General features: G+C 41.5%; 1 protein-coding gene across 2 annotated transcripts; it reads left to right on the top strand.

Annotated features, from left to right (window-relative positions):
* Positions 1–859: 859 nt before the first annotated feature.
* LOC137342384 (myosin regulatory light chain 2, ventricular/cardiac muscle isoform) lies at positions 860–19,420 on the top strand. 2 transcript variants are annotated; one of them, XM_068006312.1, is made up of 7 exons: positions 860–889; positions 4,427–4,516; positions 13,067–13,142; positions 13,222–13,326; positions 17,560–17,638; positions 17,759–17,807; positions 18,656–19,420. In XM_068006312.1, the coding sequence occupies exons 1-7, from the start codon at positions 887–889 to the stop codon at positions 18,758–18,760; spliced, it is 507 nt and encodes a 168-aa protein (XP_067862413.1). In that variant the 5' UTR covers positions 860–886; the 3' UTR covers positions 18,761–19,420. The 2 variants fall into 2 exon arrangements, with proteins under 2 accessions (XP_067862413.1, XP_067862414.1); XM_068006313.1 differs by lacking the exons at positions 860–889; positions 4,427–4,516 and adding an exon at positions 5,265–5,336.
* Positions 19,421–27,527: the final 8,107 nt, after the last annotated feature.

The raw sequence follows: 27,527 nt of genomic DNA, 5'->3' as shown, positions 1-27,527 counted from the left end.
ATCTAATGTTAATGCACATTGGAAAGAGGGAATATTCTCCCTAGAATTCATCTTGAGGGTTACTGCAAGAGGGTAAAATTCATAAAATGTGTGCTTTTGTGTGAAATCAGCATGGGGAAAGCTTCCTCTGGTCATTTTGAATTGGTCGTATCATAAACATAGCAGGAGGATTTCCTCTGACATCTAATGTTAGGGAATCAGAAACTCATTATTTTAGAATGTTCTTTGGATTCCACTAGAAATAGTGAGTGTGGAAATCATCCCGCTAAGTTTACTATATCACTGATGCAAAGTGAACAGAACAAATAATTCCCTTGTATTGCTCTATTGCAACTTTTAAGAGTCAGATTCACATTATGGGCTAAAAACAAATGGACTTTTTCTTTTAATTACTCTCTGAGTCACACTGTCAGGGAGGCAGTAAACCTGATCTTTGTCATTTAAACCTCTTACTAAAAACACTGCCGCATTTTGATGATGGGCACAGAGTAACAGACCTGGGACCTTGTTGCTTCTGAGAAATTCCAATGCTTTGCATTCTTGCATTGTTCTCTTTTAATTTAGCAAGTGCACATGTCACCCAGCTTCATGGCAGAAGACAAAGAGTAAGCTGAGAGCTTAGGTCAAAATCTTAAAAGTAGAATCAGTTCTGACGCATAGCATTTCTTTAACCTTGAGTGCACACACACACATTGTACCAGAGATCACAACTTGACACCAAATAGTTTCAAAAATGGTAGGGGTGGTGTTTGGAGGAACAGCTTACTAATTAATGCCCAAAGTAGGAAACATTTATTTTTATACCTTACAAGTGTATATAATGCACAGTGTGCATTGTCTAGAGCATTGTGTTCCTCCTAAAAGCGACACCACACAGGCTGCAACAATGGTAAGCATCTGTGTTTATGCCATATTGTGTTATATTGGAAGTCCATTACGTAGCCTGTTATCACAGTAGAAAAGAGGAGGAAAGATCGAGTTAAACAAAGTAACAGCTTTAGGTGATTTTCATATTGTATTGCCAGCAAGCTGCTCTAGTTCTGCAGTTTGCTGAAAGTAATTTTTTTAAATCTAGAAGCAGGATTATGGGGGGAAGTTAATCCAAGTTGTGAAATATAATTTTTGGAACATGCCAGTATCTGTATGGTTCAGAAGGGGTTTCTTTATGTAAAATATAAAAAGATTGAAGTTTCCCCGATGCCTCTGGAGTTAAGGTAGAGAATAATTGAACCATTCAGATGGGCAAGACCCAGCTTTGATTCCTAGTCTATACTGAATTAATTGCTCTCAGCTAGAACGGTGGCAGCATTCCTACAATTGACAATAGCATTCCAAGGTTAGCAAGGGGAAAATCAGCCTTGATTCCTTGATATTGAGTGACCCTTGCTGGAAGTATATGTGTTTGGACAGGGTCGGGCTTGGTTGCTGACATTTGCTGTCCAGGTTCACATGTCAAAAATCAACCCTTATGCAAACTCCTGGTGCCTCTGGAGCTGTAGCTCAGCAAGTAGTCAACCCTTTCAGGATAGGAAGGGAGAAATTGGCAGGTAAGAAAGGGAGGAAAATGTGGGTGAGATTCCAAGCTGTTTTTATAGGAATTTGCAATAAGGTTTACAGGATTCTACATACTAAACTGTAAAACTTATGCAGTTTTCCATTTCTTAAAGGATTTAATAACCTCCTATTAAACAGATGATAAATCCTTTAAGATTTTGTTAAGAAAGTTATAGAATATAAAGATCTGCCTTTGTAGAAGACTATCACAGTATAATATTGCTGTTTATTGTACTGTCTCTTACATGTAAATTTCCAGATAAGAGTATTGAGTTTACTTCTATGTGATGGGTAAAAAGGAATTTTGTGATAATATAAATTTTATAAATTCAAGTGTCAACCATTGCTCAGTGGTCGCACTCTCCCCTCTGAGTTAGAAGGCTGTGGGTTCAAACCTCACTTCAGGGTCTTGAGCACATAATTTAGGCTAATATTCCAGTGCAGTACTGAGGGAATGCTGTCCTGTCAGATGGATGAAATGTTAAACTGAGGTCCCATTTGAAGATCTCAGGTGGACATAAAAGTTCCTATGGCACTATTCGAAGAACAGGAGAGTTCTCCTGGTGTCCTAGCCAACATTTATTCCTCAACCATCACCACCACAAACAGATTATCTGGCCATTTATCTCATTTCTGTTTGTGGAACCTTGCTGTATGCAAATTGGCTGCTGAATTTCCCTAAATTACAACAGTGACTACAATTCAAAAGTAATTTATTGGCTGTGAAGCAATTTGGGATGTCCTGACGTCGTGAAAGGTACTAAATAAATGCAAGTTCTTTCTTCCTCTGTCATAAAACAACACAATACTATGGAAAAGACAACATAGTTTGTTTTTGATTTCTTTGTGACTAGATAAAGATTATGATTTTTAGGAAATATACAGAAATGGAACTCGTGATGATGTGTGATTCTTTAGGTTTTTTTTCAGGTCACTCGAAAAAAATTGTTTATTGTTCATTCAGCTAAATTGATCCATTAGAAGTAAAACAACTGTCACTCCTGTTTGTTGGGTATTATATTTCTGTTGCACTACTTTAAAGTGTCACAGCGGTTTACCAAAGAAGTGTCTTAATGCATTGTATGTATTTGTTGCCGACTAGTGTGAAATCCTCACTAGTATGTTTATAAAAGGCAATAACTGTTTGCCTTCTTATTCATTCTTTAGACACTAATGGTAATTTTACTGTAATAAACACTAGCAAAAATCAAAAGTAATTCACATACACAAAATAACATCTCAGCAACAGTGTGTTGAAGTTCAGCTAAAGAAGCTGAGGCCTGGGGCTCGATTTTAGGATCGTGTTTCCGGCGGGTTCCCAGCGGGGTGGCCCCGAAAATCCCGATCTCCGGTCACGTGACCGGATCGCGACGAAATCCCGGCCACTTCCGGGTACCGCGCTGACGTGCGGGGCTGCGCGCGCAAGCCCCGCTGGTGGGAATCCCGCAGGCAATTAAAGCCAGCGAGGTTCCACTTGAGAGTACTTACCTTGCTCGTTGTGGTCAGTTAATGAGCTGAAGCAGCTGTCAAAAGAGGAAGTGTGGGATTTTCGGTTCAAGGCAGTGAGTTTCCCACACTGGGGGAAACAGTCTCCCTCCAACCAGGCGTGTTGCAGCCAGCAGCCTGTGGCAGGTGCCAAGGTGCGCTCCACGGGGGAGAGCCCTCACCCACGCAGGAGGCCACCGCGTCACATAGGGCAACCCCTGCCCTCCACCACCCCCCGCCAAGCCAGAGGACAGACCGAGACGAAACCGCAGCCCCAGTCCGAGGAACCACACACCTACCCTGCACAACCCCTCAGACCAACACCTGCCAGTTGGGTGGTGTGTGGAGACCCTCGGAGGACGAAGAGCATGACCAGCACCAGCAGCCTCGCAGTCCACGCCATCCGCCACAGGGACGTGGATCCCCCCAACACGGTGTTGTTGCACGCCCACCTGCACAGCAGGAGGGAGGGCTACCGCAGAGAGAGACGCGTCGCAGAGGGCACTACCCTCGCCACAGGGTCCACAGACCGAGGCGCAGCTCCCCGGACCTCTCCGAGCAGCAGTGCACAGGGAGGCGCAGATTCGCTCGACATGTAGTCGTGGAGATCTGCAGCCTCTTTCATGCCGAGCTGCTCCTGGCTGGCCCCAGCACCAATTGCTTACCTGTCGCTGGCAAAGTCCCGGAGGACCACCCGCTGGGAACCCGCAGGCCTGCTAAATTCGGGCCCCTGGAGTGTATGATGAGGCAATAATCCAACTGAGGGGTTCAGATTGTGATAGATTGAAAGCACAAACCCTGAGGAATTAGGAACATTATGTAACCCTGAGATTGAATTTAAGGTTATATCCATTTACTAGAATTTTCATGGCATACTTACACTGTTCTGTAAAGAAAATCTAGAAAGACATTAAGATGTTAGTAGGAATTTTCCAGTCCCCTCTGAATATGTGTGTCTCCAGTGGGGTGGGACTTCCACCCACCACGAAGATGTGTCCTTGACCCCAACTGAGTTTCAATGAAAGATAATCAAATAGTGCTACATGACATAGGACATACATAAATAACACTGTCAGTGTTACATGTGCCTGATGACTTTTGTAGTTACCCTCTTGATTCTTATAAATGTTGTATATTATCAATAGGACCTGCAGGTAAATTGGATTTATGAAGATGGGGCTGAAGGTATATTGAATGATGGAATAGGATTTGCTATATCAACAGTAGAAGACAATAAGGGCCTATCTCTGCCTGCAGCATGGGCCTTTTACCCTCATGGCAAGGCTGTCATAGCTCACAGGGTCCAGGAAGGTATTATCCATGTGATATTGTACATCAATAGCTGTCCTTCTAAACCTATGCTGATCAGGATGATTCATTTTTTTAGCCCCCCAAGAAGGCAAAGAAGAAGACAGAGGGAGCCAACTCCAATGTGTTCTCTATGTTTGATCAGTCACAGATTCAGGAATTCAAGGAGGTAAGTTTGCTGAAGTTTACGTCTGCAGAGAAATATCCTTTCAAAGAATCTCTGCTGGATGCATAGCATTCTATGTACACATCAACAAAGCCAGTAGGCTTGGGGGACGAAAGATCATTGACCTGAAAAGTTAACCCTATCTTCCCCTCTCCACAGATGCTGCCTGACCTGCTGAGAGTTTCCAGGATTTTCTGATGTTTTTTCAGATTTCCAGTGCCGGCAGTATTTTGCTTTTTGTTTCACATCAGTTATGATATTGCTTTAGGATTCCTCTAAAGTAAGCATCATCTCCTAAAGGTAGAGGAAGTGCCACTTGGATAAGACGTTAAGTAAACAGTTATGAGAGATCAGGAAAGTCCCAAGTTTGATCCCTGGTCTGTACTAAGTTAGCTGATGTCAACTGGGATACAATAAAGGTGTCACAATTGGGCTCTGTAGTCTACAGTTAACAAGAGTACTTGTTTTTAACCATTATACAGTAAATCCTACTGAAAAGCACAAGTGTGACTATCCGGTAAGCACAGGAGGGGGTTCAACTGTGATGGCGACCATGATAAATAACCTGTGACACTCTTATTGCAGACTCTCAAATAAAGAATGGCCACTTGGGTGGCGGGTGGGGGGGGGGGGGTGGTGGGGGGTGGGTGGAAGTGATGCTTCGCTTCTTTAAACAGAAAGATCTGCAGTAATGCATCTCATTTCATACAGTGTCATTTGTGGAGCCACTGAAGCACATGACAGTCATTGTTTATGGCTACTAAAGAACTAGAGCTCAGAGATTACATTTGGCAACATTAGCGGAAGGAGGTTTAACACGTTGGTATGATATTCCTCTGCATGATTTTAACTTTAGATGTTTTTATTTTAAATGGCTTAGCACCTTGGCTAAAATAGTGAACAAAGAAATGTCATATAAATGTGTTCAGGGTCTGTCCGTCGATATAGCCAATTGTAACTTTTAGGCTTAGTGTTCTCAAATATGACTATCACCCTCCTTACTTTCAATCCACTCAATCACACTTTAACATTAATTTAACTAAAGACTGTGCAATTAAGGAATTTCACAAATGTAAAGCTGTTTTTCACAGAGGTCATTGCGTAGGGTAATCCATGAGCATTTGATCACTGTGGGAGAGCATTGTGAACAGCTGTCAATGCCAACAGGTCTGCACCTGTAACCATCAGTAACATAAGAACACAAGAACATAAGAAATAGGAGCAGGAGTAGGCCATACGACCCCTTGAGCCTGCTCTGCCATTCAATAAGATCATGGCGGACCTGCAACCTCAACTCCACTTTCCCGCCCGATCTCCATATCCCTTGATTCCCTTAGAGGCCAAAAATCTATCAATCTCAGCCTTGAATACAGTCAACGACTCAGCATCCACAGCTCTCTGGGATAAAATTGGCTTTATTTAAGTTTAAGACTCTAGTTTCGGACATAAGTATGTCACTCTCAAACTCAATGTGAAATTCTATCATATTATGATCACTCTTCCCCAGAGGATCCTTTACTATGAGACCACTAATTAACCCTTTCTCATTACACAAGACAAGATCTAAAATTGCCTGTTACCTGGTTGGTTCCACGACGTGTTGTTCTAGGAAACAGTCTCGAACGCATTCCAAGAACGCATCCTCCAAACTACCTTTGCCAATTTGATTTGTCCAGTCTATATGAAGATTAAAGTCCCCCACAATTATTGCATTACCTTTGCTACAAGCCTCTATTATTTCTTGATTAATATTCTGTCCAGCAGTATAGCTACTGTTAGGGGGCCTATAAACTACTCACACCAGTGTTTTCTGCACCTTCTTATTTCTTATCTCCACCTTTGCTGATTCTACTTCCTGATCTTCCGAGCCAAGATCCTTTCTGACTACTGTCCTATGTCATCCTTTATTATCAGGGCTACTCCCCCACTCCTTTTCCATTTTGTCTGTCTTTTCGAAACATCAAATACCCTGGAATATTTAGTTCCGAACCATGGTCACTTTGCAACCATGTCTCTGTTATGGCTAGTAGATCAAACCCATTTATCTCTATTTGTGCCATTAATTCGTCCATCTCGTTACAAATGCTTCGTGCATTCAGATAAAGCACCTTTAATTTTAACTTTTTACCATTTTTTCCTGCTTTGACCTTAATCGCTGATGCACTATTATCGTTAAACTCTCTGTCCCCTCCTGTCACACTCTGCTTATCTTTATCCAAATCGCTACACTGCTCTGTTGCCTTGACTTTACTCTTTAGATTTCTAAATTTCCCCTCAGCTGACCCCTCCCCCTCCCTTTACTCTGCTGAAGTATCAGATGTAAGGACTTGCACAACACCAGGTTATAGTCCAACAGTTTTATTTTAAATCACAAGCTTTCAGAGCTTTCCTCCTTCGTCAGGTGAGGCCAGTCTTCTCAGCATGAACTAATGACCTCTGTAGTTAACCCTTTCAATCCGACTGTTTTATACATGATACATATTATCAGTGCAACCATAAAAGCAGAAAGTTTTAACAAATGGGTTTCTTGTGATTCTAAGGTCCAATTATGGTGCCTAGATCAAGTTTGCAAAATAACTATACGCACTGAGGAGAAAGATCTGCTTAGTGACTTTGTTTTCTTGTCTGTCCAGACCTAGGTTTTCCAGGGGAGAGAGACACCATTTTACCGTGGAGGCCCTTACACAAATTAAAATGTACTTCTTTCACCATTTCTTCTGCACACTACCTGTAGAACCAGTCAATATTTGATCAGAGATATTGTTCCAACCAAGTAAATATAAATCAGAAGAAACAAAGAATAAAACCTAGGAATGGGAGACTGGTAGAATTGATTTGAAACAAGGGGGAATATTTACAGGTATATACAATTTCCTTATAAGTAGCATAATATCAGTATGATACAGCACAGAAGGAGGCCATTCAGCCCATTGTGCCCGTGCCGGCTCTTTAGTAGAGCTATCCAATTAGTCCCAATCCCCTGCTCTTTCCCCATAGCACTGTGATTTTTTCTCTTCAAGTATTTATCCAATTCCCTATTGAAAGTTATTATTGAATCTGCTTCCACCACCCTTCCAGGCAGTGCATTCCAACTCTGCGTAAAAAGTTGCTTCCTCATGTCGCCTCTGGTTCTTTTGCCAATCACCTTAAATCTGTGTCCTCTGGTTACCAACCCTTCTGCCACTGGAAACATTCACTCTATCAAAACCATTCATGATTTTGAACACCTCTATCAAATCTCCTCTTAACCTTTTCTGCTGTAAGGAGAACATAAGAACATAAGAAATAGAAGCAGGAGTAGACCATATGGGCCCTCACGACTGCTCCACCATTCAATAAGATCATGGCTGATCTTCGAACTCAAAGTGGAGACTTTCGCGCATGATCCCCATATCCCGCTTGATTCCCTTAGAGTCCAAAAATCTAACAATCTCAATCTTGAATATACTCAACGACTGAGCATCCACAGCCCTCTGGGGTGGAGAATTCCAAAGATTCACAACCCTCTGAGTGAAGAAATTTCTCCTCATCTCAATCTTAAATGGCTGACCCTTTATCCTGAGACTATGCCTCCTAGTTCTAGACCCACTTGCCAAGGGAAACAGCCTCACAGCATGTACCCTGTCAAGCCCTCTCAGAATCTTATATGTTTCAATGAGATCACCTCTCATTCTCCTAAACTTCAGAGAGTATAGGCCCATTCTACTCAATCTTTCCTCATAGGACAACCATCTCATCCCGGGAATCAATCTAGTGAACCTTCGTTGCACTGCCTCTAGGACAAATATATCCTTCCTTAGGTAAGGAGACCAAAACTGTACACAGTACTCCAAGTGCGGTCTCACCAAAGCCCTGTACAACTGTAGTAAGACTTCCTTACTCTTGTACTCCAACCCCCTTGCAACAAAGGCTAACATCCATTTGCCTTCCTAATTGCTTGCTGCACCTGCATGTTAACTTTTTGTGTTTCTTGTACAAGGACACCCAAATCCCTCTGAACACCAACATTTAATAGTTTCTCACCGTTTAAAAAATATTCTGTTTTTCTATTCTTCCTACCAAAGTGAATAACCTCACATTTTACCACATTATCCTCCATCTGCCATCTTCTTGCCCACTCACTTAACCTGTCTATAACCCTTTGCAGACTCTTTGGGAGTGATTTTAGGAGGCAATTGCGGGTGTATTGGGGGCGGGGGGGGCTCCGAAAATCCCGTTTGGGTTCGGATGCCGGCTCCAACCCGCCGACTTTCGAGTTTCCCAGGGACCCACCTGTGTGCGCGTGGGCGACACGAAAACTGAAGTCCTGCCGGCAATTAAAGCTGGCGGGATGACAGTTAAAGAGCCAAATGTACCTCATTGAGGTACTTAAGGCACTTTACCTGTGACAGATTAAGTACTTAGAAAGATTTTTAACTTACCTGGGTGGCTTGCTCAGAGCTTACTTTCCCACCTATCTTTGCATTTTTCAGCAAACTTGGATACATTACACTCAGTCCTTCATCTAAATCATTAATATAGTTTGTAAATAGCTGAGGCCCAAGCCCTGATCCTTGTGGCACCCCACTAGTTACAGCCTGCAAACCTGAAAATGACTTTGTTATTCCTACTCTGTTTTCTATCCGTTAACCAATCCTCTATCCATGCTAATATATTACCCACAACCCCATGAGACAAGGTTGTGTAACAACCTTTTACGTGGCAGCTTATCGAATGCCTTTTGAAAATCCAAATATACTACATCCACTGGTTCCCCTTTATCTACCCTGCTAGTTACATCCTCAAAAATCTCAAATAGATTTGTCAAACACGATTTCCCTTTCATAAAACTGTGCTGACTCTGCCTATTCATATGATTTTCTAAGTGCCCTGTTACCACTTCCTTAATAACAGATTCCAGCATTTTCCCAACTACTGATGTCAGGCTAACTGGCCTGTAGTTCCCTGTTTTCTCTCTCCTTTCTTGAATAGCGGGGTTACGTTTGGTACCTTCCAATCCACTGGGACCGTTCTAGAATCTAGGGAATTTTGAAAGATCACAACCAATACATCCTATATCCTGGGGTTCTACCTCTTTTAGAACCCTAGAATATAGGCCATCAGGTCGGCTTTTAGTCGCATTAATTTCTCCAGTACTTTTTCTTTACTAATATTAATTACTTTAAGTTCCTTGCTCTCATTAGCCCCTTGGTTCTCCATTATTTTGTTTTTTGTATCTTCCACTGTGAAGTCAGATACAAAATAATTGTTTAATGTCTCTGCCATTTTCTTATTCCCCATTATAATTTCTCCTGTCTCTGCCTCTAAGGGACCCACATTTTCTTTTGCTACTCTCTTCCTTTTCACATACTTGTAGAAGCTCTTACAATCTGTTTTTATATTTCTTGCTAGTTTATGCTCATATTCTGTTTTCTCCCACTTTATCAATTTTTTGGTCATCGTTTGCTGGTTTCTAAAAATCTCCCAATCCTCAGGTTTACTAGTCTTCTTGGCAACATTATAAGCCTCTTCTTTTAATCTAATACTATCCTTAACTTCTTTAGTTGGCCACAGATGGATCACTTTTCCCTAGGAGTTTTCATTTCTCAATGGAATGTATATTTGTTGAGAATTATTAAATATTTCTTTAAATGTTTGTCATTGCTTATCTACTGTCATATCCTTAAATATAATTTCCCAATCAACCTTAGCCAACCCGCCCCTCATACCTATGTAATTGCTTTTTTTAAAGTTTATGACTCTAGTTTCAGACTTAAGTACATCACTCTCGAACTCAATGTGAAATTCTATCATATTATGATCACTCTTCCCCAGAGGATCCCTTACTATGAGATTACTAATTAACCCTGTCTCATTATACAGGACAAGATCTAAAATAGCCTGTTCCCTGGTTGGTTCCATGACGTGTCATTCTAGGAAACTGTCTTGAATGCATTCCATGAACTCGTCTTTGAAAGTACTTTTGCCAATTTGATTTGCCCAATCTATATGAAGATTAAAATTCCCCATGATTATTGCATTAACTTTGTTACAAGCTCCTCTAATTTCTTGATTAATACTCTGTCCAACAGTATAACTACTGTTAGGGGCCTATAAGCTATTCCCACCAGTGTTTTCTGCCCCTTGTTATTTCTTATCTCCACCCATACCGATTCTACTTGCTGATCTTCTGAGTCAAGATCCTTTCTCACTACTGTCTGTATGTCATCCTTTATCAGTGCTACCCACCCCCCCCTCTTTTCCATTTTGTCTGTCTTTTTGAAAAGTCAAGTACCCTAAAATATTTAGTTCCCAATCTTGGACACCCTGCAACCACGTTTCAGTAATGGCTACTAGATCAAATCCATTTATTTCTATTTGTGCCATTAATTCATCTATCTTGTTACGAATTCTTCGTGCATTCAGATAAATCGCCTTTAGTTTTAACTTTTTTACTATTTTTCCCTGAAATGACCTTATTCACTGAATACCGTTAAACTCGTTGTCTCTTCCTGACACCCTCTGCTTATCTTTATCCAATTCATTACACTGCTCTTTGGCCTTGGCTTTTCTCTTTAGATTTATAAATTTACCCTTACGAACATATGAACATACCTGAACCCTCCCCCCACTTTTTAGTTTAAAGCCCAGCTTCTCCAGTCTCTCCACATAACTGAAGTCCCTCATCCCTGGTACCATTCTAGTAAATATCCTCTGCACCCTCTCTAAGGCCTTGACATCCTTCCTAAAGTGTTCTGCCCAGAATTGAGCACAATACTCCAGCTGAGGCCTAACCAGTATTTTCTAAAGGTTTAGCATAATTTCCTTGCTTTTATACTCTATATCTCAATTAATAAAGCTCATGATCCGATAAGCTTTTTAACAGCCTTCTCAACTTGTCCTGCCACCTTCAAAGATTTCTGTACATATGCCCCCAGGTCTCTCTGTTCCTGCACCCCCTTTAAAATTGTACCATTTAGTTTATATTGCCTCTCCTCATTCTTCCTGCCAAAATGCATCATCACACTTCTCTGCATTAAATTTCATCTACCATGTGTGTCTGCCCATTTCACCAGTCTGTTTACCTTCTCCTGACATCTGTTACTATCCTTTACATTGTTTGCCACATTTCTGAGTTCCTTGTCATCTGCAAACTTTGAAATTATGCCCTGTATACCTAAATCCAGGTAATTAAAATACATCAAAAAGAGCAATTATCCTAACACCAAACCCTGGGGAACACCACTGTATACTTTCCTCCAGTCTGAAAAACAACCATTCACCACTGCTCTCTGCTTTCTGTCCCTCAGCCAATTTAGTATCCACACTACCATTGTCCCTTTAATCCCATGGACTTTAATTTTGCTTACAAGTCTACTATGTGGTACTTTATCAAATGCCTTTTGAAATTCCATATACACAACATCAACTGCATTACCCTCATCAATCTTCTCCGTTATTTCAGCAAAGAACTCAATCAAGTTAGTCAAACACGATTTTACTTTAGCAAATCTGTGCTGACTTTCACTTATTAGCCCACACTTTTCCAAGTGCCAATTAATTTTCTCCCAGATTATTGAATCTAAAAGTTTCCCCATTACCGATGTTAGGCTGACTGGCCTGTAATCTGCAAACAGAAAAAATCTTCCCTGATATTTTCCTATTTCTCACATAACTCCCTGTGAATTCTGTGACAAAGGAAAAAAACTAATAATTTGCCCCTCCAAATGGTATTCGTTATCTCTGCACTAATTTTTAATTTTTGTGAATCTAAAGATCGATATTTTGAGAGGGAAGGACCATTACTGCTGCAGAGAAATATCTCCTATGGTGCCAGTGGATATTGTCGGTTTTATGTTGAATTTTATAAATTTCTTATCCTTGCATGCTTTTTTGTTTAGTGATTATTGATTTTATTATCCTAACTTTTAATTTGCACTGTTGATGTTTCTTATTATTTGTAATTGTTATTTTAAAAATCTGCACCATCTCTCATGCCTATGATTGTCCATAATGTGAGTTCCCAGATGCAGTCAGGCAGGACAGAGGGGAAGGTGAAAAATTAAAGGGTTAATCTACCCACACTCTAATGCATTTCCCAGTGGCCATTACGGGGCAGGATAGGCTAGTGGCACTTACATTTACATCCATCCCCATCCCCCCCACCCCCACCCCCACCGCCCATGACCCATGACCCTCAGCTTCATGTGACTCTGGGTCTCCTTTCATGGCCTGCCTGACTGTGAGATGGTATCAGAGCTCACTGTACCCTGGGAGAGTTGCAGGTGTAAACCTGTGTCCTATCACAATGTGGTGCAGTGTTGCGGTATTTCTGAGTGGCCCATGAACAAGACACTTCTTGAGACTTCGGCCTTCAACAAAGAGTTAATGATTAACATTGGCGTAGGCAAAAACAAGGAGTACATCACCTCCTTGGTCTGTTGGACAAGGAATGATGTATGGTGTAGGGCATTGATGCACTATATTAATTATGTGTTGCTGTTGAACCTGAAACATAAGTTATAATCAAAGATACCAGTTTTTAATACTGTATTGATTTTGCCTTGATGCCAGGCTTTTACAATAATGGATCAGAACAGGGATGGATTCATTGATAAGGCGGACCTTAGGGACACATTCGCTGCTCTGGGTTAGTTTTACTATTACGAACTGATTTCCACTACTGAGGTCAAGAGACTATTATTAATGGCTAGTAATCTATTCTACAGGCCGCCTGAATGTAAAAAATGAAGAACTAGATGAAATGATTAAAGAGTCTCCAGGACCAATTAACTTTACAGTTTTTCTTACCATGTTTGGTGAAAAGCTTAAGGGTAAGTGAAATAAGTGATATTAATGAATAGTTTACAAAAGAAAGCCACAGATTATTAGAAACATTGTAACTACACAAGGGAAAAACTTCGTAACATGTCAACATTGTTGTTGATTTGCAACAAAAGATTATGTGATAGATTATGAGAACTAGAATAATTAATTCACAAAAGAAATTGTAAACATGGATTACGATTTCTGTAGGTTCCTTCAAAGTAAAGATGAATTTGTAATATTTGAATCTCACTTTGTTTTCTCACTCCTATTGCAGCTGAATTTAAATGGAAATATTGGATTATACAAAAAAAAACTACCTTAAAAGAAATATGGGAATGCAGAATGACAATATTCCATGTACTGAACAATGAAAATAAGTTCAGAACATTTTACATACTAGGACAATAGGGTAAAAGTTACTGTTGATGATATTAGCTGACAAGCTCCTGTTTGCCCATCACCCTCGCCCTCGCTGACCTACGGTGGCTTCCAGTTTCCCAATGCCTCAAATTTAAAGTTCTCATCCTTGTGCTTAAACCCCTCCTTGGCCTCACCCCTCCCTATCTCCTTAATCTAACTCTGGTGCTACAGAACAATCCATTCCTCCGAATCTGGCCTCTCTGGCCATTCACCTGCTTTTCCCCCACCATCGGTAGCTGTGCCTTCAGCTGCACAGACCCCACACTCCAGAATTCCCACCCTCAGCTCTTCCGTGTGTCCACCACCCACTCCTTCTTTAAGTTCTTCCTTAAAACACATGACAACAACAACTTGCATTTATATAGCGCCTTTAACGTGGTAAAACATTAAAATACCTCTTTGACTAAGCTTTTGGTCACCACTCTTAATATCTCTTTCTGTGACTTGGTGTCCATTTTTTCCTTACGCCTCTGTGAAGTGCTTTGGGACGTTTTCTACATTAAAGATAGTGGGCTATAAATTGGGTGCATAGGCCTCCGAAGGACACAAGATGGCGCCCGGAATGCGCACACACACATCCAGTGTGATGTGCGCCGGACATCATCTTGGTAAAGGCGTTTGCGCACGCGCGGATAACAAACACCGGCAGCATGTAAAGTAGGGAGAATATGCGGTAGATCAGTGTGCAATGCCGATTTAAAGGGATAGGTGCAATTTTGGAACTCAACGCTCCAGCCAATGCACTGTCTTAACCTCACACAGCTGAACAGGTCATAAATAACCTGGAGGACACCCCACTAGCGCTATTTAAAGGGATCATGCAGGAGTTACAGGTTAGTTGCTGGATTATTGCTTCTGGCTGCTGATGCATTTTTGGAGGTCTCCTATACCTGAATACAAGGACTAGAGGACATAGGCTAAAAATTAGAGCCAGGACCTACAAGAAGTTAGGAAATGCTTCTACATGCAAAGGGTGGTAGAAGTTTGGAACACTCTTCTGCAAACGGCAGCTGATGCTAGTTCAACCGTTAATTTTAAATCTGAGATTGATAGATTTTTGTTAACCAAAGGTATTAAGGGATATGGGGTTAAGGCGGGAATATGGAGTTAGGTCACAGATCAGCCATGATCTCATTGAATGGGAGAACAGGCTCGAGGGGCTAAGTGGCCTACTCCTGTTCCCATCTTCCTATATTCCTATAATAAAGTTTCAACACTACAGGGAGTGGGCGGGCTAGCTGACAGGCAACAGCAAGGGCACTGGCGAAGTGGCAGGGGTGGGACAGGAATGTTGTCATCTTAAGTGAGGACAGCAGGTTCATGTTCCATGGAGCCACTGCCACTTGTTGCCTCCTATTATGCACCACCTTCTCCTGCAAGAAAGCAGGACATGTGTCGGTGAGTGTTCTGTAAGATGTTTGGGTGATGTGCCTGTCATGGTTGAGTAGCTGCCAGTGTGTGTGACCTGTGAGTTGTGGGTGGGCGGCTTGCAACAGTGGTCTTCCTGCACTGCATCCATGTTCATGGTGCTATTCACCTGGCATTGAATTCATCCCCTACTGCCTCTCACTGCCTTGGCAGCATATGTCTGGAGGGTCTCTTACCTCCCCCCCGCAGATATAGGATGCCCCTCCTCTGTCCACCTCTTGCACCAAGGCCTCTAGTGCATCATCAGAGAACCTTTGTGCGCGCTGTCTCACAGGCCTGGTCCAAACTCAGATCGGCAGATTGGTGAGGTCTGGCATGCAGATTGGAGGATGTGAGGTTTAGTAGTGTGCAACCTTTATTCAATGTTTTACCATAACTCAACAATTTTAAACATAGGGACGGGACCTGCAGCTGTGTTTCACGTGTGAGATGTCTGATCTCCGTTCAGACTCCGTGCGGACTTGTACCTTATATTTTGCAAATAAGAGGTGTAAGCTGCCTTTAAGAGGTGCAGGCTGCCTTTAAATGGTGCTAGCCACTTGCGTTATCAGGGCCCTCTGCTGGTGAGCAGTCACTCAACAGCGCAGGTAGTGCTGGCTGCTCGCAGCTATTAGGTAAATCACCAGGCAGCACAAATGTTACACGTTGCCTACATCTCAATGACTGGGCGCGGGTTAATTGCGCACCGCGACCCCAGCGTCCAGTTTCGAGGGTTGTCCAATATAACCCCCAGTATGTAAATGCAAGCGATTGTGGTTGATATTTATCTGTCCAATATTAGAACGTAGGCATTAACCCACTTAATATAAAGAGGTGAACATAGACAGAAGTATCTCACAAATTTGTTAACCATTTGTCCACTATTATCACCAACAGTAGTTTCTACCATCATATGTTTAAGCATTGTGAATGGATCAGGAATTCGGGATAATGGGATTGAATGGGAAGTGATCAGGTGCAGTTCTGTGATTTGCTCGTTAATCTGTTGCATTAAAATGTGATGCTTGGGTCAGAATTATTTTTATTTTTTTCTCCCTCTCCCTGAGAGTATTGATTCCTTGCTGGGGGACAGTTCTATGGGTGCCCTCCTACCTCACCTTAGTGGCCAATCTTAATTTAGACCTTCATGAGAGGAAACAGGTAAATTGATTGTCCACATAAGTATGCTTTTACCAGCAGTCACAGAATAGCAATAAGGTGCCTAACTTAGGAGTGCTTAGGCCAGCTGCTGTGTCCCTATTATTGCCTTCGTTAAGATTAGCTAATGGAGCAAAGCCTGGGGATTGAACTTGGGTCTTCTTAGTCTGTATGGTTCAGTTATTCTCTGCCTTAACCAGCTCCGTCAAACAATAGAGGCCTCTATGTTGGAACTTTGTTTGAAAAGATCAGATGATCTGGAGTCAACTGTATAAATTTCAATCTACATTTTAAGGATTCAGTATTGCATCCAGGACAGATTTTGTGGTTAAAAAAATCTCTTGAGAAACAGTTTTAATCCAAGGTTAACCTAGTTGATTCACTAGTGTGTTGTGGATAAGTGTTAACCCCTACAATTTCTAAAACAATTAGCTCCCAATCTTAGCAAAGTTATCTGAGGAGAAAAGGAACATCAGAGAAATTCTCGTGCACTGCTTTCATACACATCTCAATGATTAGGATACATCCTGTGACTGGCAATCACCAGTTTAATGTCCCATATTTAGCCCCAGTTTGAAACAGTTTTATAATAATTTTTTTTTCTTTCTCTTCCATTTTTCTTCTTCACCACCCTCACATGTGACCTATGCTGGGTTATGATTCCATTGGACCAATGACCCTCTAGTATCACATCTACATGGTCATTTTCCACCTGTGAGCCGAAATGGTGAGTGTCTGCAGGCTACTCAATCGTGAGGCTATCACAGCTGAGCCCGATCCAATCCTCACCTGCACTACACACAAGAACTTCCAATCAAGTGATCAGGAACAAATTGATTTTACACTCCCTACACCGAACACACTGAAGCCAATTTCCACTGCCACCCTGGTTGATATTGGCTAACTCAGGATAGGCCAGAGATTTTAAATTTGGCTCGTAACATTGAAAATTGAACACTATCTAAAATTGACTTAACCTAAACCAAAGCAAAGAAATAGTGGTGGGAATATTTACTATGCATTTCCCAGTGGCTGCTTGATTAATGAAAGGCTGGGAGCATGTTCCTGCCCTCTCAATCAAGGGATGGTGTAGAGAAGGGATTAACTAGCAGACCAGGGAGCAAAATAACTTTCAAAATGGGATTCAGGTATTTTTAACTGCAACTCATTTAATGCTACAACCTAATTCCAATACAGTAACCTTATGTTGCAAGATCTAAATAAAACCACTGTCCTTTTACACAACTTCACAGGTACAGATCCAGAAGAGACAATCTTAAATGCATTCAAAATATTTGATCCTGAAGGCAAGGGTGTTTTAAAAAAGGATTAGTAAGTATATATTAGCTAATTTGAGTCTGTTGTTTGTGCCTGGTGTATAAACATATCTAATATTCCCAAAGAATTTAGATTTATTTGAACATCTGAAATGTTTTTTTTCCATTTTTGTAGTGTAGAGGAAGTGTTGATGACCCAGGCCGAACGATTTTCCAAGGAAGAGGTAGGTTCATGAAAACAGTGGATTATCATAAAAAAGAAAAATTGTAGAGTTAAACCCAACAGAGTTTTAAAATTGACTTTTCCTTATTAACATATAAGTAATTAAGATAAATATGTCACCAGAAATTGCCCATTTTGATATGGCCTTATTTCTTTTTCAACTTTATTTCTTTTAATTTCATGTTTCTTTATTAGATTCTGATCTCTCTTACTTCCTTGATCACCTTTTGTCACTCTCATGTGATATTCAAACCTGAAGAGCAGATCTGCAGATTTCTGTAATCTCCAAGATGCTGCTGCTCCATAGATCAGTCATTTGAAGTCACTAATGACCAAAGATAAGCATTTGCGGGCCAGCCATTTCGACTCCGGCCAGCTGCTAGAATGCCATTTTTATTCCCTAGTTCAGAGGTCACACATCTAGTGGGGAGAGGGTTACTCATTTATTAAAATACAGGTTGTTATTTCGAATAGGGGGTCTCTGATGAACTTCTCTCCTGCAGCCATTGAGGTGTAAGTGTGAGCACATTAATCCATTTTCTAAATATTCTCTTCCACCAATTAGTTCATATTGAAAGGCCCCTGCCTGTGCCCATAAGTATCCTATAGGCAGATTGCCAGGAGGTGTATGACAGTAGCACATGTTCTTGCTCTCCTATTCCACTTTCAAAATGAGGCATGTGACTGAATAACTTCAAAAATAACAGCTGCAAAAAGAGAAACATCCAAAAGAATGTTGTCATTTTAATGTGACAAAGTATCTCTAACAGAAACTATAAATAGTTTTGCCTTTTTGATCTCCACATTTGCACATTTCATTAACACTTCATGTGTGAAATATCTTTTCAGATTGAGCAGATGTTCACAGCTTTCCCTCCAGATATGTCTGGTAACCTGGACTACAAGAGCCTGGTACATATCATCACTCATGGAGAAGAGAAAGACCAGGAGTAAATGATTCTTCTTTCCTACCTTCATGTTCATCTGCACCTTCCTCGTTTTCTTCCCTCTTTGTTATTCTTCATGTCTTTTTTGTGTTTTTTCTAATCCACAAGTAGAAGCTTATATTTTCTTCTTTTAAAATTCATGAAATAAAAGGAATCGAGTTCTATTTTTAAGCTTAAAGCTTGGTTAAAAAGTGAAAATCGTAATGAAAGAAAATGTTCATAGTTCATCAGATCAAGCGTGCAGAAATAAAGTGTTTGTATTAAATGAGGTGGAATGGAAGTAAAAATAGTCGTTCCTCATCATGTTTTTATCAAGTCATCAACTGAACAAAATCTTGGCTAACATGTGTTGCCATTATTTGGAATTTTGTAACTAACTTCTCCATCATATTTGATCAAGTTTTATTGAAAAGGTTTACTTTGTGAGACAAAATTGTTTAATTCAGATTGACAAGTATTCACTGTTCTTTTGTTACTACTATGTATGTACGGTAGCTTGTATTTGATGCTTGTATAATCAAACACTGGAGTAAACAAACTACATTGGAACTGAATATTCATGAACACTGCAATAATGTAGTAAAAATGCAAGAGGAAATTTTAAAAACTCATATTTGTAATACTTTTCTTTTCAAATATGCGGGAAATAAATGCAGTTTGCTGACAATCAACGTATTTTAAATTTAATAATTTATACCTCCCTCGCTTTTGTATACCAGGCAACATTTAAAAGATCACAGAGGGAGTTAAAATTGTGATTTTGGTGAGATTAGTCAGTTCTTAAATAAGTCTTTGCCATTTCTTTATATTACAGCTTTCCAAAATAAATATAGTTTTCTATATATTATATTTAAAATAGGATTATGAATTACAGTACAAAAGTGCTACTAAGTCTCCCTCTTTTGGAGAGAAGTGTAACTTGCTTGTACTGATATGTATAAAATTCAGTGTATTACTTTTGGTGTCCAACTTTCTTTTCAATTCAAAAAGAAAGATTCTGCTGACTGAGGTTAGTAACCTGTTTCAGTTTCAAAGAAAATCATAAGTAATCTATGAGTAAACATGCCTGAAATGTAATCCAATTTTAAAAATGCAAAGACGAAGGTAATTTGGTGACCCTCTCTCTGAGCACTATGCCTTCAACCCAGATAATCCTGAAGAATCTTTTTTTAAATGATAAGTGGATCACTCATGAATTTGCCCCTGGAAAGTCAGACCAAAGTGAATTTCCCTCAGAGCGTATTAGTGATCCTGTAGGTATGGGTATGGGGTTCTGCAGCTTCTCGAATTTATGAAGCTCCATCTAGTAGTAAAAGTGTGCAGCTGTGGTCACAGAATGGTGACACACATAAGGACTGTGCATCATACATGGCAAATTTAATACATTATAGATTTAAAGGTGGAAATGGTAGTGAGTTATTAGCGGTCTCCTGGACAGTTCAGGAAATTTGGAGAATATACTTTTGCCTCAAGATCCTCACATTGGTCCCCTTTCACTACACCCGCTCCCTCAGCTGATAAAGTAAGCCAGTCTGGCACTGTTGCATTACATTAAGCAATGTTGCATGCCATGACTGACCAATAAATGATTTGTTAATACTCAGGTGGGATTGGCTTTAATACACTTTACTTAGCACCATTTTAAACGATCAGTTTCAGGGATTATATTTAGTGATTTTGGAGGGAATACAACTTTAATGCACAAATAGCCTATATTCAATGCTTTGAATCTTTTCTAATCTTTACAACATGTTTGGTACTGTGCAATGGACGTACAATTGAGATGACTCCAGATATTGAGTGCAAATTTAGATTCCAAGTTTACCAGAAGTAATTGTTTCATTGTGTGTGTGTATATAAACTTCATGCAATTACTCAGCCACAAAACCATTTCACATTTTGTTGTAGGATTCCTCTTAAAGGTTCCATATCCAATACTTACAGCTTTAAAGCAGGGCAATTTAAATCTTACTACAGACGTTAACCTTTAAATATAATTTAGATGTAATTGCAATGTTGTCCTTTCATGGGGGATTGGAAAACATTCTGAAATAGCACTTATCTATGAAATATTGACAATTACTTTACTCTTGTTTCTATGTAGAACTTTAACCTTTTGAGAATTGCATGCGTGCATTCATATTTAACTCTTTATGCAATTGTTGGATCTCAGAGAATAAGGAATCAGTTTTGAGAGTCCAATAATAAAAATGGGATATTAACAAATTATGAGCTTAGTAACACAAATGTGCACAAAAAGGGTGCCACTGTGCACTGGGGCTCCAAAATTCAACATCATGGAGTGGGAACACGCCCTTGACAACCTTCTGTAGTAGCCAAAGTAACTAGTAATATCAGTCCCATCCCTCTGACAGTCCCTGACCTGGCAATCTCAACCACACCAAACTAAAGTTGCAGCATCTCTTTTCCAAATGTACTGTACAACTGTTGATATTATGCCAGTATTTGTTGGACACCTTTTCAGGGCTATAGAGCAGTATTACCCTCCCTCTCTCCTCCCCCACTTTCTGGTCTGTTGAAACTTCAGAATCTCTGTTCCACCAGAATCTTTCTGAAGTTACGATCCTGTTGTGTCTCTAATCCACCTGTTTGTGGATTTTCGGGGGGAGACGGGGGTGGGGGTGCAGGGAGTGGGGTCATTAGCCAGGAATACAGTGCTATGTTTGATCCCCTACGAGCAAGCCATCTAGTTAACTTGTTTCTTCAAATAATGTTGGACTGCCACAAAATGAAGACATCATGGCTACTGCCAGGGTACCGCACATCAACCAGCATTATTCTGTTACTGTGGCTGACACCAAATGTGCATGAATGGAATGAAAGCCTTTCTTATTTGTATGCAACATTGGGTTGTGCAAGTGACCCTGATAGTCGTATGTGTGCCATTAAAAGAAGCCCTGTACTTTTGGGAAGCTTTTCACCCATTAAACATGCTATGTGTTTTGAGCTATTGCCTCCTTTCCATGAGAAATGCGATGAAAGTGCTTCTCTAGGCAAAGAGGCTTCTGTCACTGTTTTAATGTATGGGAGGACTGAAGACTGATGTGGATAATGTCACCAATGGTGGCTTGGAAGGGTCCTGTTACATAAGAATTTAGTGATTTTTTTTATTCGTTCTTGGGATGTGGGCGCCGCTGGCAAGGCCAGCATTTATTGCCCATCCCAAATTGCCCTAGAGAAGGTGGTGGTGAGCCGCCTTCTTGAACCGCTGCAGTCTGTGTGGTGAAGGTTCTCCCACAGTGCTGTTATGAAGGGAGCTCCAGGATTTTGACCCAGTGACGATGAAGGAACGGTGATATATTTCCAAGTCGAGATGGTGTGTGACTTGGAGGGTAACGTGCAGGTGGTGTTGTTCCCATGTGCCTGCTGCCCTTGTCCTTCTAGGTGGTAGAGGTCGCGGGTTTGGGAGGTGCTGTCGAAGAAGCCTTGGCGAGTTGCTGCAGTGCATCCTGTAGATGGTACACACACTGCAGCCACAGTGCGCCGGAGGTGAAGGGAGTGAATGTTTAGGGTGGTGGTTGGGGTGCCAATCAAGTGGACTGCATTGTCCGGGATGGTGTCGAGCTTCTTGAATGTTGTTGGAGCTGCACTCATCCAGGCAAGTGGAGAGTATTCCATCACACTCCTGACTTGTAGATGGTGGAAAGGCTTTGGGGAGTCAGGAGATGAGTCAGTCGCCGCAGAATACCCAGCCTCTGATCTGCTCTTGTAGCTACAGTATTTATATGGCTGGTCCAGTTAAGTTACTGGTCAATAGTGACCCCCAGGATGTTGATGGTGGGGGATTCGGCGATGGTAATGCCGTTGAATGTCAAGGGGAAGTGCTTGGACTATCTCTTGTTGGAGATGGTCATTGCCTGGCACTTGTCTGGCGCGAATGTTATTTGCCACTTATCAGCCCAAGCCTGGATGTTGTCCAGGCCTTGCTGCATGCAGGCAAGGACTGCTTTATTATCTGAAGGGTTGCGAATGGAACTGAACACTGTGCAATTATGAGCGAACATCCCCATTTCTGACCTTATGATGGAGGGAAGGTCATTGATGAAGCAGCTGAAGATGGTTGGGCCTAGGACACTGCCCTGAGGAACTCCTGCAGCAATGTCCTGGGGCTGAGATGATTGGCCTCCAACAACCACTACCATCTTCCTTTGTTCTAGGTATGACTCCAGCCACTGGAGAGTTTTCCCCCTGATTCCCATTGACTTCAATTTTACTAGGGCTCCTTGGTGCCACACTCGGTCAAATGCTGCCTTGATGTCAAGGGCAGTCACTCTCACCTCACCTCTGGAATTCAGCTCTTTTGTCCATGTTTGGACCAAGACTGTAATGAGGTCTGGAGCCGAGAGGTCCTGGCGGAACCCAAACTGAGCGTTGGTGAGTAAGTGTCGCTTGATAGCACTGTTGACGACACCTTCCATCACTTTGCTGATGATTGAGAGTAGACTGATGGGGCGGTAATTGGCCGGATTGGATTTGTCCTGCTTTTTGTGGACAGGACATACCTGGGCAATTTTCCACATTGCCAGTGTTGTAGCTGTACTGGAACAGTTTGGCGAGAGGCACAGCTAGTTCTGGAGCACAAGACTTCAGCACTACAGCCAGGATGTTGTTGGGGCCCATAGCCTTTGCTGTATCCAGTGCACTCGGCCGTTTCTTGATATCACGTGGAGTGAATCAAATTTGCTGAAGACTGGCTTCTGTGATGGTGGGGATATCGGGAGGAGGCCAAGATGGATCATCCGCTCGGCACTTCTGGCTGAAGATGGTTGCAAACGCTTCAGCCTTGTCTTTCGCACTCACGTGCTGGACTCCACCATCATTGAGGATGGGGATGTTTACAGAGCCTCCTCCTCCCGTTAGTTGTTTAATTGTCCACCACCATTCATGACTGGATGTGGCAGGACTGCAGAGCTTTGATCTGATCCGTTGGTTGTGGAACCGCTTAGTTCTGTCTATAGCATGTTGCTTCCGCTGTTTAGCATGCATGTAGTCCTGAGTTGTAGCTTCACCAGGTTGGCACCTCATTTTTAGGTATGTCTGGTGCTGCTCCTGGCATGCTCTTCTACACTCCTCATTGAACCAGGGATGACCCCCTGGCTTGTTGGTAATGGTAGAGTGAGGAATATGCCAGGCCATGAGGTTGCAGATTGTGCTGGAATACAATTCTGCTACTGCTGATGGCCCACAGTGCCTCATGGATGCCCAGTTTTGAGCTGCTAAATCTGTTCTGAATCTATCCCATTTAGCACGGTGATAGTGCCACACAACACGTTGGATGGTGTCCTCAGTCTCCATGAGGACTGTGCGGTGGTCACTCCTACCAATACTGTCATGGACAGATGCATCTGCGAAAGGTGGATTGGTGAGGACAAGGTCAAGTAGGTTTTTCCCTCATGTTGGTTCGCTCACCACCTGCCGCAGGCCCAGTCTGGAAGCTATGTCCTTCAGGACTCGGCTAGTGATATAATAACTTTCACTGTCACAGGCAGGGCTGTCCCCAATGGTAGATCTTGATTGGAGGTAGCAACAATTCTGGTGAAGCATAGACAGTAAAGGCAGGTCTTCTCTGACATTTACAAGTAGGTCTGAAAATTCGGCTCCTGGAACAAGGCCAAGTGGGAACCAGACACCCAAGGTGCAGTTGCACCTGCCTTTCTTCCCTCTGCATGAACTTCTCTTCATCATCCAAATCCATCACTGCCATTGTAATGTCCAGTCGAATTCCCATGCTAAACACTGTGGTTGTAGCTAATGAAGCAGCGGCTGGCAGCAACCTAGCATTGGGAAAATGCCTGTACAAAAGCGCAGCAACAAACACCAGCAGCAAGTAATGCACCAAAGATAACGCAGCTACAGCAAGAAAAGTTTTAAATGCTATAGTAAATTGTCAAGTACATCTTTAAGAAGCAAACTTCTAAATGCCAGAGCAGGAAATCCCAGCAGCACCCATTTTAAACAAGCAAATAGCGCTGAGTGAACAGGTGAAAAATAATTGCTGATTTTGGCATGAGAGCAATTTACATAAAATTGACGTCAGTCTAGGATAGGATTACAATTTAAGACCTTATGAGTTGGAAATCCAATTATTACTTCTATTATTATAATTCAAATTGTCTCCTTCCTTCTCTCAGCACATAGTATTTATATATCAATCCACGAGATAGCTCAATACAACTTAACGACATCATTGTAGGTCTCTATCAACATTACTCTATAATTAGCCACCATTCAAAGGTGCGTAAGAGTTTACTACCTCCTGTGGAGAAGCATTTCACTTCCTCATGATGACCTGGCTGAGCCTTTCACTCATATGTGTAGCAAGTCATGGACATAAACCCATGTCATAGCAGTCCATGACATAGTGAGATTGGCACACTCATGTACTATGCCACTCGACTTTCACTCATGAGTGCAGTGCATTTGGCTCCCAGATACCGAAGGTGGATTTTCAAATATCAGGGATTTGTGGTGCTAATGGATAATGAAGGAGAAGGGAAGGGAAGAAGAATAGGAAGGTGAGTTTCCTCAAAATTAGTTTAAGAGGTGGGGGAATTTACATTATGGACAAACTTTTGAAATCTCTTTAAACTCTCCTGCGTCCTCAAGGTTGCTCATGCATTTACAGTTTAAAAAAAGGAAATAGATTAATTACATAAAACCAAGATAAAAGTATTATTAAGCAGCATGAAGGTAGTTAACTGGGCAAATAGGTACATTTCTCCTTAACTGCAATAGCCAAAATCTTTGGGCTTTCTATCCGTCCATTAGTTTATTTTAATTTCTCTAGTTTAACAATATACTATAGTTAAGTTATTTCGTTTTGTAATTTATTCCCTCCAACATTCCATCCAAAAAAATAAGATGGCCAGCTACTGCAGTCCACCCTCACACACCTCCTACCTGGCTAAGGTGCAAAGCATGGGGAAATAATGGGAATGACAAACAATTAAGAAATCTGATACTGCATGGTGAGCCATACAGATCGCAAAAGTCCCAAAGTGCAATTGTTAATACATTCATATAAATGTCTCCACTTGCCTGAAATAAAAGCTTTGAGAATTCATCTCCAGTTTTTTCAAAGTCTTTTTGGAAGAAGCAAAGAACTATTAAATCCTCACAGGTAGGAGGATACACACTTTTACCCTTCAACTCCTGTTGCTGCACATATTGCATGCCGGGAAATTCAGCAAACTGCATATGCTCAGAAACCACTGATTTCATGCTGAGGAAATTCTGCAAACAGTACATGCTTAAAACACACAGCTGTAATTAAAACTCTCTAACTGTTGTAAGGTAAAAATACCAAAGTCCAGGCTTTGAGAGAGGCTGAAGTTTTGAAGTTAAAACTTTAATGCAGGTATTAAAAGATAATTTGATGGGTGAAGTTAATCTGATTATTGTGAAATAGGATTCTTTTTATTCTGCTTAATACTTTATTTTTGAATATTAGAAATTTCAGTTACTGAGCAAAAAAGGTGGATGAAATTTTTTTCAGGAAGCATTTTGAGTGATTGGTCGGGAAAAGATAATACAGTGCCATCTAGTGGTATAACCTAATAGTTATTGGGAAGAGTAGACATTTAAACATTGGAAATGTTTACATGGTAGGTTTCAATGGAGCATGCACCTAATGCAAGATTTTCAATAAGAGATAGATATTATGGGAGTGTTAACACTATTGTCAGGTTCATAGTATGTGATTATGTCCACTTTTTGTGAAAATTGTAATTGTGTCCTTAATTATTATTATGTTTGTTTAGCTATGTATTGAATTTTATGTGTGACCTCTTCGGAAGTCCAGAATCCATATGGACGATATGTCAGGTTGGTAAGTGGGATGCACGTAGAAGTACAGAGGAAGGGGGTGTGATTTGGTTTTAGTAGTGTTGGGAGGGTGCTGTAAGGGTAGGGGAGAAGTGTGGGGGGGAGGGCTGGGTAGAAGTACTGGCGAGGATTTTCTTTTAGGTATTGGAATAGTGGAAATGGGGTTCATGGGTCTGCAAGCTCCGGGAGTGGTGTATTGGGAGCAAGAATGTGGTGTCAGTAATAGGTGCTGGGGTGTGGAGTGATGAGAAGGTGTTTTTATGGGATGTTGAAGCATTGAGGAAGGACGTTTGCCTGATGTGGGGAATACTGGGAGGGAAACCTGGGCTGTGGGAACACTGGAAGGGATTTGCAGCGTGCCATTGAGAAATGCACAACAGCCATATTCACAGCCGTGAGCTGGGAATGGACTTAAAAGTACCTTAAAGCATGTAGTGCACTTTTATTATCTTAGTAAAAGAAAGCAAAGATTTTATGAACAAAATGCCGGTTCCTGGGTCACATCAGGAATGCAGCAACAGTGGCTGTGTCAGGAATGCGTCCGCAGTGGGAGAAAAGTCACAGGTGCTTGGGGGGGGGCTATGTGAGTGATGCGCAACAGTGGGGAGGGAGGTAGATAAAGGCACTTAGGCCGAAGGGGCAGGAGTGGCAGAAGGGGGAAGGCATAGTTGCTTTGGGCAGTTAGAAGTGAATGCGGCAAGTGGCTGTAGGAGGCAGCAGGAAAGGGTCGCTCAGAACAGGAGGGTCTGGGAGCAGAGGGGGGGGGGGGGAGGGAGGGGATAAAAGAAAGCGACAGCTGTGACATCTTCATTAATTTCCCTGCCTCCTCTGGAAGGTTTTAAAAAAAGGAAGGGCTTCCCCAGCACTGAGCTGTTTGCCATTTAAATAACAGAGGCTTCCGCAGCTCCGTCACTGGGAAGCTCTTTAGA

Source organism: Heptranchias perlo, chromosome 25 (assembly GCF_035084215.1).
Source record: "Heptranchias perlo isolate sHepPer1 chromosome 25, sHepPer1.hap1, whole genome shotgun sequence".
Lineage (NCBI taxonomy): Eukaryota > Metazoa > Chordata > Chondrichthyes > Hexanchiformes > Hexanchidae > Heptranchias > Heptranchias perlo.
Note: the sequence above shows the minus strand (reverse complement) of the source record. Positions and strands in the feature narration are given on the sequence as shown.

Coding starts and splice junctions, on each gene's coding strand:
- LOC137342384 (XM_068006312.1), top strand. Junction 13,143..13,221: donor GGACACATTCGCTGCTCTGG/GTTAGTTTTACT, acceptor TCTATTCTACAG/GCCGCCTGAATGTAAAAAAT. Junction 17,639..17,758: donor GGTGTTTTAAAAAAGGATTA/GTAAGTATATAT, acceptor CCATTTTTGTAG/TGTAGAGGAAGTGTTGATGA.